Source organism: Thamnophis sirtalis, unplaced genomic scaffold (genome assembly GCF_051295495.1).
Source record: "Thamnophis sirtalis isolate CommonGarterSnake01/CBP01778 unplaced genomic scaffold, rThaSir2_p1.2 scaffold_9, whole genome shotgun sequence".
Classification (NCBI taxonomy): domain Eukaryota; kingdom Metazoa; phylum Chordata; class Lepidosauria; order Squamata; family Natricidae; genus Thamnophis; species Thamnophis sirtalis.
Window position 1 is genome coordinate 74,040,094 of NW_028261389.1, and position 14,777 is coordinate 74,054,870.

Genomic DNA, 14,777 nt, shown 5'->3' on the forward strand with positions numbered 1-14,777 from the left:
ATGTATTCTAATTCTATTCTACATATTATAATTCTATTTTACTCTATTCTACACCATATATTATATTCTTTTCTAATTCTATGCCATATATTCTAATTCTATTTATTCTACTCTATTCTATGCCATATATTCTATTCCAATTCTATTCCATATATTCTAATTCTATTTATTCTACTCCATTCTATGCCATATATTCTATTCTAATTCTATTCCATGTATTCTATTTATTCTACTCTATTCTATGCCATATATTCCAATTCTATTTATCCTACTCTATTCTATGCTATATATTCTATTCTAATTTTTCTCCATATATTCTAATTCTATTCTACTATTCTACACCATATATTCTATTCTAATTCTATTCCATATATTCTAATTCTATTTATTCTACTCTATTCTATGCCACATATTCTATTCTAATTCTATTCTACTCTATTCTACACCATATATTATATTCTATTCTAATTCTTCTCCATATATTCTAATTCTATTCTACTATTCTACACCATATATTCTATTCTAATTCTATTCCATATATTCTAATTCTATTTATTCTACTCTATTCTATGCCACATATTCTATTCTAATTCTATATATTCTAATTCTATTTTACTCTATTCTACACCATATATTATATTCTATTCTAATTCTTCTCCATATATTCTAATTCTATTCTACTCTATTCTACACCATATATTCTATTCTAATTCTATTCCATAGATTCTAATTCTATTTATTCTATTCTGTTCTATGCCACATATTCTATTCTATGCCATATATTAAATTATATTCTAATTCTATTCTAATTCTATTATATGCCATATTTTCTATTCTATTCTATTTTCTATTCTATTCCAAAGAGCTCCAGTTCTCTCTATTCCCCCCAAATACCTTTATGGGGCTCCTCATGGCCCATCATACAAAAAAACCTCCCAATGAAAAGATCTACATACTGTTTTTTTCCTCTTCTTGGTTACCCAAAGTTTGGGCGGCCAAAAAATCCAATTCTTCCGTGGTCCAGGTCAACATCTCAGCCAGATTCTCTTCCTCCGGATCCTCCTGCTTTGCAGCGACGGTCCCCTCTCCAGATCCGGATCTGTTCTCAAACGGCTTGGTCTCCAGGCCCAGAGAGCTACCGCATAGACTCCCCAAGCCTGGGTCCTTCCTAGGAGACTGTTCAGTGCCTAGCAAGTCCAGAAGGCGGCTTTGGGCTTCCGCTGGGGCAGGGCTTCTGCTGCTGACCCCGCCAAGGTTGACCAGGGCCAAGCGGTCACCTCCTGCGGCCGTCTGGCTGGGAGATCCCGGGATGCCTTGGCGATCGAAGGCGATCCCTTGCTGCTCCTGCTTGATCCGGCCCGCTGGGCTCCTGGCTTCTTCGTCCTCCTCCGCGGGGCTGCCCGGCCGAGAGGGCTTCCTTTTCTTGAGGATCAGCGGCTGATGAGATCGGCTCTTCATGCTGGAGAGCCCAAGGGATCCTCATCGGGAGGCAGAGGGGATCCTGGGAAAGAAGCAACCGATCCCACGATGGGGGACAGACTTTTCGGGGGGAACCCACTGACTTTCCCCGGTGATCCCACGAGATCTGGGCCGGGGTGGGGGGACCGTGGGGAAGAGCGGGGGAAATCACCCTGGGCTTCCCCGGGGAAAGAGCATCGATCCCGGGTTTAAGGCGACCCGCTCCCAATGCAAAGCCAATCCCCGTTTGCAGCCGCTTCCAGAGCGGCTCCTGCCGGCCAAGCCTTGCCTGCTTGCCTTCCTCCCTCTCCGCCTTACCGGCCGCCGCTCCAACGGGCTGCTCGGCGAGGCCGGAGCGGCCGGGCGAGCGACGCGGCACCAGGGGTCGGTTTGAATTTCGCGCCGGCAAGCGCGCTGCGGTCACGTGGGCGGGGCGGCCAATGGCGCGGCGGCCAGGCAGAGAGAGGGGCGGGGCCGTCAGGGAGAGAAGGGCGGGCCGCCGGGGAGAAAGGGGCGGGGTCAGGCTGCTGCAGTCGCTTCTCCTCCTTTAGTTGACTTTATTGTCATTGCGCAACATTGCGTAGATACGCAATGATCCAAGTAGAATAAAACAGAACTGGAAGGGACCTTAGAGGTCTTCTAGTCCAACCCCTTGCTCAAGCAGGAGACCCTATAAATTTTTACTTTAGTTTAGTTCACTTTAGTTGACTTTATTGTCATTGCACAATATTGTGTAGCCACGCAATGATCCCAGTAGAATAAAACAGAGCTGGAAGGGACCTTAGAGGTCTTCCAGTCCAACCCCCTGCTCAAGCGGGAGACCCTATAAATTTTTACTTTAGTTTAGTTCACTTTAGTTGACTTTATTGTCATTGCACAATATTGTGTAGCCACGCAATGATCCCAGTAGAATAAAACAGAGCTGGAAGGGACTTTAGAGGTCTTCTAGTCCAACCCCCTGCTCAAGCAGGAGACCCTATAAAGTTTTACTTTAGTTTAGTTCACTTTAGTTGACTTTATTGTCATTGCACAATATTGTGTAGCCACGCAATGATCCCAGTAGCATAAAACAGAGCTGGAAGGGACCTTAGAGGTCTTCTAGTCCAACCCCATGCTCAAGCAGGAGACCCTATACATTTTTACTTTAGTTTAGTTCACTTTAGTTGACTTTATTGTCATTGCACAATATTGTGTAGCCACGCAATGATCCCAGTAGAATGAAACAGAGCTGGAAGGGACCTTAGAGGTCTTCTAGTCCAACCCCATGCTCAAGCAGGAGACCCTATACATTTTTACTTGACTTCAGTTTAGTTGACTTTATTGTCATTGCACAATATTGTGAAGCCACGCAATGATTAAGGTGACCAGATTTTCAGATTGGTAAAGAGGGACACCATTGACCGGGAAGGGTGGGGGGGGGGGCTTGATTAAAAAAATTATATTTTGTCAAACATGACCCCAGGACACTGAAATTATCATAAATATGAATCTGTTGCCAAACATCAAAATTTTGATCACGTGACCATGAGGATGCTGCAACGGTCGCTAAGTGTGAAAATGGTCGCTAAGTGTGAAAACGGTCATCAGACACTTTTTTCAATGCCATTGTAACTTTGGTCACTAACTGAACTGTTTGAAAGTTAAGGCTAGCTTGCATTATAATGCCTTATGCTGGCTTACATTTTCAAGAATGTTAGAATTGAAATAGAAATGAATAGAGTAGAGTAGAGTAAAGAAGAATAAAATAGTTTATAAGCCAAGTGTGATTGGACACACAAGGAATTTGTCTTTGGTGAATATGCTCTCAGTGTACATAAAGAAAAATAAAATAGTAAGATAGTAGGATCCTTGCCCACCAAGCTCAGAAACCAGCGATCCCACGATCTGCCCCACACCTCCTCTTTCCTTAAGAGATAGTGGGGTGGGAGATCCTTGCCCATCAAGCTAGGAAACCAGTGATCCCACGATCTGTTCCACACCTCCTCTTTCCTTAAGAGATAGTGGGGTGGGGGATCTTTGCCCATCAAGCTAGGAAACCAGTGATCCCACCTCCTCTTTCCTTAAGAGGTGGTGACGTGGGAGATCCTTGCCCATCAAGCTAGGAAACCAGTGATCCCACGATCTGTTCCACACCTCCTCTTTCCTTAAGAGGTGGTGGGGTGGGGGATCCTTGCCCATCAAGCTCAGAAACCAGTGATCCCACGATCTGTTCCACACCTCCTCTTTCCTTAAGAGATAGTGGGGTGGGGGATCTTTGCCCATCAAGCTAGGAAACCAGTGATCCCACCTCCTCTTTCCTTAAGAGGTGGTGACGTGGGAGATCCTTGCCCACCAAGCTCAGAAACCAGTGATCCCACGATCTGTTCCACACCTCCTCTTTCCTTAAGAGATGGTGGGGGTGGGGGATCCTTGCCCATCAAGCTCAGAAAACAGCGATCCCACGATCTGTTCCACACCTCCTTTTTCCTTAAGAGATGGTGGGGTGGGGGATCCTTGCCCATCAAGCTCAGAAACCAGTGATCCCACGATCTGTTCCACACCTCCCCTTTCCATAAGAGATGGTGGCGTGGGGGATCCTTGCCAACCAAGCTCAGAAACCAGCGATCCCACGATCTGTTCCACACCTCCTCTTTCCTTAAGAGGTGGTGACGTGGGGGATCCTTGCCCATCAAGCTAGGAAACCAGTGATCCCACGATCTGTTCCACACCTCCTCTTTCCTTAAGAGGTGGTGGGGTGGGGGATCCTTGCCCACCAAGCTCAGAAAACAGCGATCCCACGATCTGTTCCACACCTCCTCTTTCCTTAAGAGGTGGTGGGGTGGGGGATCCTTGCCCACCAAGCTCAGAAAGCAGTGATCCCACGATCTGTTCCACACCTCCCCTTTCCTTAAGAGATGGTGGGGTGGGGGATCCTTGCCCACCAAGCTCAGAAACCAGTGATCCCACGATCTGTTCCACACCTCCTCTTTCCTTAAGAGATGGTGACGTGGGGGATCCTTGCCCACCAAGCTCAGAAAGCAGTGATCCCACGATCTGTTCCACACCTCCTCTTTCCTTAAGAGATGGTGGGGTGGGGGATCCTTGCCCACCAAGCTCAGAAAGCAGTGATCCCACGATCTATTCCACACCTCCTCTTTCCTTAAGAGGTGGTGGGGTGGGGGATCCTTGCCAACCAAGCTCAGAAACCAGCGATCCCACGATCTGCCCCACACCTCCTCTTTCTCCCTCCCGTTCTCTTTTTGGGGTAAGGAGGAGAAAGGACAAAAAAGAGAAAGAGGGAGAAATGGCTGCAGGGAGAGCGGCGCCCGAGAGAAGAGGGCAAAAAAAGAAAAGAAAAGAAAAGAAAAACCTTCCAACGGCTGAGCCTCTTGGTCCGGGACCGAACCTCCTCCTCGCCGCGCTGCCTGCAGAAAAACAGTCAGCACGAGCAGGCGCAGAAGGGGAGGGAGCCGACCGGGGAGAGGGAAACCACTGCCCCCTAAAGTCCACATCGGGAACAACACTTCAGAGAAATAAGAACGGCGTCCTTTTTAAAATTGTTTTCTTTCTTTTGGAAAATTTTGAACACGTTGCAGGGCATGGGAGAAATCATTAAAAATCGTGATTGTCCCACTGAAAGTGGGACGTCTGGTCACCTTAGGCCAATGATCCCAGTAGAGTAAAACAGAGCTGGAAGGGATCTTGGAGGTCTTCTAGTCCAACCCCTTGCTCAAGCAGGAGACCCTATAAATTTTTACTTTACTTCACTTTAGTTGACTTTATTGTCATTGCGCAATATTGTGTAGCCACACAATGATCCCGGTAGAATGAAACAGAGCTGGAAGGGACCTTAGAGGTCTTCTAGTCCAACCCCTTGCTCAAACAGGAGGCCGTATACATTTTTACTTTAGTTTAGTTCACTTTAGTTGACTTTATTGTCATTGCACAACATTGTGTAGCCACGCAATGATCCAAGTAGAGTAAAACAGAGCTGGGAGGGACCTTGGAGGTCTTCTAGTCCAACCCCTTGCTCAAGCAGGAGGCCGTATACATTTTTACTTTAGTTGACTTTATTGTCATTGCACAATATTGTGTAGTCACGCAATGATCCAAGTAGAGTAAAACAGAGCTGGAAGGGACCTTGGAGGTCTTCTAGTCCAACCCCTTGCTCAAGCAGGAGACCCTATACATTTTTACTTTAGTTGACTTTATTGTCATTGCACAATATTGTGTAGTCACGCAATGATCCAAGTAGAGTAAAACAGAGCTGGAAGGGACCTTGGAGGTCTTCTAGTCCAACCCCTTGCTCAAGCAGGAGGCCGTATACATTTTTACTTTAGTTGACTTTATTGTCATTGCACAATATTGTGTAGTCACCCAATGATCCAAGTAGAGTAAAACAGAGCTGGAAGGGACCTTGGAGGTCTTCTAGTCCAACCCCTTGCTCAAGCAGGAGGCCGTATACATTTTTACTTTAGTTTAGTTCACTTTAGTTGACTTTATTGTCATTGCACAACATTGTGTAGCCACGCAATGATCCAAGTAGAGTAAAACAGAGCTGGAAGGGACCTTGGAGGTCTTCTAGTCCAACCCCCTGCTCAAGCAGGAGGCCGTATACATTTTTACTTTAGTTGACTTTATTGTCATTGCACAATATTGTGTAGCCACGCAATGATCCAAGTAGAGTAAAACAGAGCTGGGAGGGACCTTGGAGGTCTTCTAGTCCAACCCCTTGCTCAAGCAGGAGGCCGTATACATTTTTACTTTAGTTTAGTTCACTTTAGTTGACTTTATTGTCATTGCACAACATTGTGTAGCCACGCAATGATCCAAGAAGAGTAAAACAGAGCTGGAAGGGACCTTGGAGGTCTTCTAGTCCAACCCCTTGCTCAAGCAGGAGGCCGTATACATTTTTACTTTAGTTTAGTTCACTTTAGTTGACTTTATTGTCATTGCACAATATTGTGTAGCCACGCAATGATCCCAGTAGAGTAAAACAGAGCTGGAAGGGACCTTGGAGGTCTTCTAGTCCAACCCCTTGCTCAAGCAGGAGGCCGTATACATTTTTACTTTAGTTTAGTTCACTTTAGTTGACTTTATTGTCATTGCACAATATTGTGTAGCCACGCAATGATCCCAGTAGAGTAAAACAGAGCTGGAAGGGACCTTGGAGGTCTTCTAGTCCAACCCCCTGCTCAAGCAGGAGACCCTATACATTTTTAGTTTAGTTTAGTTTACTTTATTGTCATTGCACATCATACAACAACATTAAATGCCGTCTTCAATGTACTGTACAATGTATAGTAAAATATATAAAACAATATAAAAAGTGCATATAAAGTATAAGGTACAGTGTAACTGAAGTAACCTTTTATTTAATTTACAGCGAATTCCTCTCCAGCAAAATCCCAGCCCACAGTCTTTCAAGATAGTTGACAATTACCAACTTTTATCAGGCTTGGAGAGTGGCCACCTTGCCTCCAGAAGTTGTGAATGCTCCAACACTGGAAGTTTTTAAGAAGAGATTGGATAACCATTTGTCTGAAGTGGTATAGGGTTTCCTTCCTAAGCAGGGGGTTGGACTAGAAGACCTCCAAGGTCCCTTCTAACTCTGTTATTCTAAATGAAGTAGGGCAGCAAAAAAAAATCACACACAAACTCACACACCCAAACATTCCTGAAGGCTGCTGAAGCAAAGGCTTGCATTCTGCTCCATTTTGAACAGATGTGAACGAGAGAAAAGGGGCGTGGAGGCTCAGTGGCTTAAGACGCTGACCTTGTCGATCAGAAAGTTCGGCAGTTGGGCGGTTCGAATCCTTAGCACCGTGTAACTGACTGAGCTCCTGTTACTTGTCCCAGCTTCGGCCAACCTAGCAGTTCGAAAGCATTTAAACAATGCAAGTAGAGAAATAGGAACCACCTTTGGTGGGAAGGTAACAGCGTTCCGTGTGCCTTCGGCGTTTAGTCATGCCAGCCACATGACCATGGAGACGTCTTTGGACAGTGCTGGCTCTTCGGCTTTGAGCACCGCCCCCTAGAGTCGGGAACGACTAGCACACACGTGCGAGGGGACCTTTAACTAAATGAGAGAACCCCACCGAATTCCAAAAGATTTTTCAATTAAAACGAGACGGCTATTTGCAAGAAGAAACTTTATTCTCTAGCACTGAAAACATTACCTGGTCAGGTAAGCAGACATCTGAAAATGAATGACCAAGCATAGAGAGCACCAAATTTTATTTTATGTTTGTATCCTCCCTTTCGTATTTGTTCTGACACAAACTGGAGATGCATCCTTCCGCTTTGGCAATTCCACCGAGTGTCACAACCAGGGGTGAGTTCCTGCCAGTTCTAAGCTCTTCTATAGAAGAGGTTCCACAAATCTACAGTGCCGTTTAGAACTGGTTCCAGCTCCCTCCCCCTCCCATCCGCACATCATCAAGATGAAGAGCGACAGGAGGAATTCTGGGAGTTGAAGTCCACAAGTCTTAAAGCTGTCAAGTTTGAACACCCCTGGAGTTTTTTTTCCTAAAGGGTTAGGGGTGCAAGGGTCTTGTAACTTGACAGCTTTAAGACTTGCGTGCTTCAATGCCAGAGTTCCTGAGCCAACATTACAGGAGGAGGAATTCTGGGAGTTGAAGTCCACAAGTCTTAAAGCTGTCGAGTCTGAACACTCCAGGGGTATTCTTTTCTAAAGGGTTAGGGGTGCAAGGGTCTTGTAACTTGACAGCTTTAAGACTTGCATGCTTCAAATGCCAGAGTTTCTGAGCCAACATTTGGGTTGCTAAGCAAGAGCGTTGTTAAGTGAGTTTCACCACATTTTATAAGTTGGCCACCCTCACCCAGTCACATGGCCGGCAAGCCACTCCCACCCAGCCACATGGCTCACAAGCCACTCCCACCTGGTCACATGGCTGGCAAGCCACTCCCACAAAGCAGGCCACACCTACAGAAGAGGTTCTAAAAAATTTTGAAACCCACCACTGGTCACAACTGAATACAGATAGTCCTCAACTTAAAACAGCTCATTTGGGGTCCGAAGTTACAACAGCACTGAAAAGAAGTGACTCATGACCGTTTTTCACACTTATGACCGTTGCGGCATTCCCCACTCCACCCCACCCCACGGTCGTCCGATCAGAATTCAGGCGCTTGGCAACCGTCTTGTATTTATGACGGTTGCAATATCTCAGGGTCAGGTGATCCCCTCTGGTGACCTTCTGGCAAGCACTGTCCATGGGGGAGATCCAGATTCACTTAACGACCACGTGACTAATTGAACACAGGGCAGAGATTCGCTTAACAATGGCAGCTAGAAAGGTCGTCAAATGGGGCACTGAAAAAAGTCTTGCTTAGCAACAGAAATTCTGGGCTCAATTGTGGTCTTAAGTCGAGGACTACCTGTAGGAGGTTAAAGAGGTGGCCGTTTCCTAAGACAAACTTAGGGAATTGGTAGTATCCCAAGGGCGGGATCTGAGGTGGGTTCGTACTGGTTCGGCCTGCCACATCCCCCAAATTGGTTTTCCTATAGGGCCGCCATCTTGATTTTCACTTCTGTGCATGTGCAGAACAATTGTAATTGCGCAAATTTAATTTTTTTCCCTTTTTTAACGTTTTGCCCATGCGCAGACCTGTTTTTGTGCCAATGTGCCCGCGCGCACCGAACCAGCAGCAATTCCAGGAGAAACCCACTCCTGGGCTGCATATATATATATATAAAAAAGATCCATGGAAGCTTGCAGAAAACATAATACAAGTACATGAATATTATTTGTACGCGTTTTTTAAAAAAAACGAAACGAAAAAATAAATGGTGGAACTAACAAGATGATAACAGTTTTCTTAATTTGGTGGCCCCCTTAAACGTGTCGGGATACAAGTCAACACAATACCAGGGGCTCGGTAAAAGGGATATGTATACAATCCTTTATAAAGGGAGATTGTAGCTACTCCTTGGACGGTCTTGGCAGGGCGAGAGAGAGATGAGCAAATTCCAGAGAACGTCTGGGCGGCGAGAGTTTTGCTAGAGATGAAGCTCACCCCTCCGAATGCTGTCAAATCCAGAACCGCACTTTGTGTCAAATCCAGAACCGCCCTTCTTCCTCTTTTGTGGTTTCGAAGATGGCCGCCCGTTAGCGCATCCTATAGTCATTAGATACAGAGGCTTCGCAAAGCTGCCCTTTAAAATCCAACTCCACCGTGAAGTCCAGGTCCCGCTGCAAAGAACATAGAGATCGTCAGATGCTACGAACGAGAGAAGGCCTGCGGTTAACCCTGCACATGGGGTAGATCCTCGACTTACGACACTTCGCGTAGTGACTGTTCGGTTACAAGGAGGTAATTATGCTCAGCTGATGGTCATTAGGCTCCTCTCCAGACTATAAAAAAGACTGCTTGTGCCACGCCCTTCTTGCAGAAGTCAACACTTTGACTAAAGAGAAACAAACTTGGCAGGCTGGATTGCTGCCAGAGTTTGTCTGAATTGCTGCCAAGGTTTGTCGGCCTTGCTGCCAAAGTCCTTATCTGTTTGTTTACTTGGCTTTCAGCCACCGAGATTCTGATCTTGTTATTAAAGGACATTCTCATTAAGTGTGTCTCGGCTCTCGTTACTGAATGGAGGAGGGGGTCAGAACAGGGATCTATTTTATCGGTGGTTAAATAAGAGAAACAGAAGTTAGAACTTCTAAAACTGCAGAGAAAGATTCATTTTACTATTAGGTTTGATTACTGCAACTTATTAATGTTGATTTATTCTGATTAGTATTAATTAATATATATTAATATTATGATGCAAAAAACCCTGTTATTGTGAGATTACTATCAGAGAACGCTATTATTATTACTGTGATGAATATTACTCAAAATAATTGTAACCAGCCATGCATTGCCTATATGGATTTTGAACAGGTTGCTCTTTCTATTTGTATTAATTTTTTTCAAAAAGTAACTTACGAATATTTTTCACACTTAGGACCATCACACCTGTTCAGGGTCAAATTCAGACACTTGGCAACTGACTCATATTTATGACAGAGGCATGCAGTGACGTCCATGAGGAAGCCAAATTTGCTTAACAACCGTGTTACTAACTTAACAGCTGCAGGGATTCACTTAAGAAATGCAGTAAGAAACTCCCAAGTCGACCCATATTCCTTAGCTGCTCACTTTGTCTGGCAACTCTGCGCATGCGCACACTGGGAACAGGCTCCAGCTGTTCTTCTGCCTCACTGATCTCTGACTCTGAAGGCAGCTGATAACTGGCATACGGCTCTGGCCCCCTCTCTGCCTCCGACACAGAGCCCTCATCTGAGCCTTCCCCAGGATCCAGGACTGGCCCATCTTCCTCCCCAACCTCCTCACTGTCCGAATCTGCTGCCAGGCGGACCACCACAAGCGGGGGGGTTGGAGATGACCTCCAAGGTCCCTTCCAACTCTGTTAATCTGTAAGGGGGGGCATAGTTCCCCATACTGCTGATTTAGATCAATGGTGGACCTAGTTTGGATCCAGGCAGGGCAATGCTCTGTATTTTATTGCTCAATTGAGCACTGAATTTTGTAAAAGTTTCGCACAGTTCGCCATCAATAAATATATCCATCTGGCTGACAATCTTAACTGGGGCTTATTTGGGGGGGGTAGGGCTTATATTAAAAAAACATCCTGAAAATTCACGCTAGGATTTTCCAGTTAGGTCTTATTTTCGGGGGAACAATGTCTCTGTGTGTGTGTGTGTGTGTGTGTGTGTGTGTACACATACCAACCTAACTTACCTCGTTTTTTTCATTTGGCTTCATGGAAATGGTTCCATAGATTTCTTCCCCTCTTCGGACAGTTAGATAATCCTCCAGGTAAAAGACAGTTTGCTTCCAGTGAGTGTAAGGCGAGTCTGGAGCTACCAAAAGAAGAAAAAGGTATATTTGGTCTTTGTTTACCTGCAGATTACCTGAGACGACAGTTCTGCGAAGCGGCGCTGAGATATAGGATAAAGTTCAGTGATTTTACTTCCCCAGAAAATGTACCAAGACTTCGCAAATTCCAAGGTTTTTACAGCCACAAACGCAGTCGTCATCCTTACCTTTCACAGAGGCACTGAGTTTTATAAATATGAGCATGATAGTATAGAATAATTATATCCAAGGACCAGTGGTGGGTTTCAAAAAAATTTGGGACCTCTTCTGTAGGTGTGGCCTGCTTTCCGGGTCCACTAGTGGAACCTCTTCTAACCAGTTCGGTAGATTTGACAAACCGGTTCTACCGAATAGGTGCGAACTGGTAGGAACCCACCTCTCTCTCTCTCTCTCTCTCTCTCACACACACACACACACACACACACACACACACACACAGACACAAATTCCCCACCCCTAAACCACCCAAGCATCCACACAACAGACCAAGGAGTGCTGTCCAATAGCTCATTGTTGGTGGTCCTTTTAAGTTCATTGTTGAGTGCAATGATAGCTCTGTGATAAAAGCTATTCAGAAGACGTGAGGTCCTAGTTTTAATTGTTTCTGTATCTTCTGCCAGAAGGCAACAGTCTAAAAAGATTTTAAGGAGGATGGGAAGAGGCTTTGAGAATGCTATGCAACTTCCTCAGGTAAGGGTTAGGATTAGGTTTAGGGATTTGCTTTAGGGTTAGGGTTAGGGTTAGGGTTAGGGTTAGTGTTAGGGTTAGGGTTAGGTTTAGGGTTAGGGTTAGGGTTAGGGTTAGGGTTAGGGTTAGGGTTAGGGTTAGGGTTAGGGTTAGGGTTAGGTTTAGGGTTAGGTTTAGGGTTAGGTTTAGGGTTAGGTTTAGGGTTAGGTTTAGGGTTAGGTTTAGGTTTAGGGTTAGGTTTAGGGTGCTTCGGAAGGGGCGGATTTGCCCTCCGCGGTTATGTCATCGCGGTAGGGTCGCATTTGCTTTAGCGATTCAGACGGCGCGGATTAGACCAGGCGCTTATGTCTCCGTGGATAAGGGCTTTGCGGTTTTGTGGTGGAACCTCCTCAAACAGTGAGATGCGAAGATGTCATCCAGGGCTGGTAGCTGGAGCCCCGGTGATATTCTGGGCAGTTTTCATGATTCTCTGTAGAGCTGAGAATCATTAATATTCACTAATATTGCTGTCCCTTTGTCTTTAAAACAAAATAAATATAGGTCATCCTCATTATATATAGACCAACCTGGAACTAAGGAGAAATTTCCCTGACAGTTAGAACAATTAATCAGTGGAACAGAAGTTGCCTCCAGAAGTTGTGAATGCCCCAACACTGGAAGTCTTTAAGAAGATGTTGGACAACTGTTTGTCTGAAATGGTATAGGTTCTCCTGGCTGAGGAGGGGGTTGGACTAGAAGACCTCCAAGGTCCCTTCCAACTCTGTTTTTCTGTTACTCTACTCTGTTATCTTACCTTCGCTACAGCAACACGCCATCCACAAAGCCACCCCTGAAGGAATCCAGAAACTGCACTTAGGGCAAAGTATGGCCACCAGGCTGCTGACAGATGCCATACAGGGATCCCAGAATGGCAGATCCAAGAAAGATCTGCCCTTGATTGCCAACTGCTTACTGTGCACAATTCTGTTACTGCAGTTATTGATCTTGTTCAAAAGCTTGGAGCTTAACTATCTAAGCTAAGGGACTGGCTGCCTTTCAACCCACTCAACAATGCCCAGAATGGATTCGCAGGAGGATGGAAGAGGCTATTCTGCTGTCAGGGGACATCTAAGGATAAGATAGGGCAGGACAGGAATAGGAATAGGAATAGGAATAGGAATAGGAATAGGAATAGGAATAGGAATAGGAATAGGAATAGGAATAGGAATAGGAATAGGAATAGGAATAGAAATAAGGGTAGGGTAGGGTAGGGTAGGGTAGGGTAGGGTAGAGTAAAGTAGAGTAGAGTAGAGTAGAGTAGGGATAGGGATAGGGATAGGGTAGGGTAGGGTAGAGTAAAGTAGAGTAGAGTAGAGTAGGGATAGGATAGGGATACGATAGGGATAGGGATAGGGATAGGGATAGGGATAGGGATAGGGATAGGGATAGGGATAGGGATAGGGATAGGGATAGGGATAGGGATAGGGATAGGGATAGGGATAGGGATAGGGATAGGGATAGGGGTAGGGGTAGGGGTAGGGGTAGGGGTAGGGGTAGGGTAGGGGTAGGGGTAGGGGTAGGGGTAGGGGTAGGGGTAGGGGTAGGGTAGGGTAGAGTAGAGTAGAGTAGAGTACAGTAGGGATAGGATAGGGATAGTGATAGTGATAGTGATAGTGATAGGGCTAGGGATAGGGATAGGGATAGGGATAGGGATAGGGATAGGGATAGGGATAGGGATAGGGATAGGGATAGGGATAGGGAAGAATAGAATAGAATAGAATAGAATAGAATAGAATAGAATAGAATAGAATAGAATAGAATAGAATAGAATAGAATAGAATAGAATAGAATAGAATAGAATAGAATAGAATAGAATAGAACAGAATAACAGAGTTGGAAGAGACCTTGGAGGTCTTCTAGTCCAACCCCCTGCTTAGGCAGGAAACCCTACAACACTTCAGACAAATTGCTGTCCAATCTCTTCTTTAAAACCTCCAGTGTTGGTGAATTCACAACTTCTTAAGGCAAGCCATTCCACCGATTAATTGTTCTCACCGTCAGGAAATTTCTCCTCAGTTCTAAGTTGCTTCTCTCCTCGATTAGATTCCACCCGTTGCTTCTTGTCCTGCCCTCAGGTACTTTGGAGAATAGCTTGAGCCCCTCTTCTTAGTGGCAGCCCCTGAGATATTAGAAGACTGTTATCATGTCACTCCTAGTCCTCCTTTTCATCAGATTAGACATAACTTGTTTCAGCAACTGTTCTTCATATGTTTTAGCCTCCAGTCCCCTAATCATCTTTTGCTCTTCTCTGCACTCTTTCTAGAGTCTCCACATCTTTTTTACATTGTGGTGACCAAAACCAGATGCAGGATTCCAAGTGTGGCCTTACCAAGGCATTATAAAGTGGTATTAACACTTCACGTGACCTTGATTCTATTCCCTCTTTTCTTGCATTGCAGAAATTTTGAGTAGTTCAGAGAACCACCTCTGGCTCGCCGCGCCCCCATCTATTCTCTGCCTCCTGAGTCCCAACTGATCGGGAGGGAATAGGGATTTTGCAGTATCCTTCCCCTGCCACGCCCAACCAGCCACGCCACGCCCACAGAACCGATAGTAAAAAAAAAAATTGAATCCCACCCCTGGAGCACATGCACACACATTGGAGACCAAAAGGTGAAGAGAAAGACCTTGAGAGCTACCCTGTCCTGAGCTGCAGATCCAGTGAAGGTCCAGGGCAGCGGAAGCGGAGAAGAAGACACGCTAAGAAT

At 45.4% G+C, this 14,777-nt stretch overlaps 2 protein-coding genes across 2 annotated transcripts in view; both read right to left on the minus strand.

Annotated features, from left to right (window-relative positions):
• The window catches only part of FOXM1 (forkhead box M1), a 37,478-nt gene extending 35,889 nt beyond the window's left edge, over window positions 1-1,589 (minus strand). The window contains exon 1 of the mRNA XM_087722571.1: window positions 957-1,589. Within this exon, the coding sequence (XP_087578697.1) occupies window positions 957-1,458 (502 nt within the window). The 5' untranslated portion in view covers window positions 1,459-1,589. The remainder of the gene's footprint in view (window positions 1-956) is intronic.
• A 7,633-nt stretch (window positions 1,590-9,222) lies between these two features.
• Window positions 9,223-14,777, minus strand: part of PRMT8 (protein arginine methyltransferase 8) — a 67,045-nt gene continuing 61,490 nt past the window's right edge. The window contains exons 9-10 of the mRNA XM_087722264.1: window positions 11,206-11,327; window positions 9,223-9,653 (exon numbers count right to left, since the gene is read on the minus strand). Of these exons, the coding sequence (XP_087578390.1) occupies window positions 9,570-9,653; window positions 11,206-11,327 (206 nt within the window). The 3' untranslated portion in view covers window positions 9,223-9,569. The remainder of the gene's footprint in view (window positions 9,654-11,205; window positions 11,328-14,777) is intronic.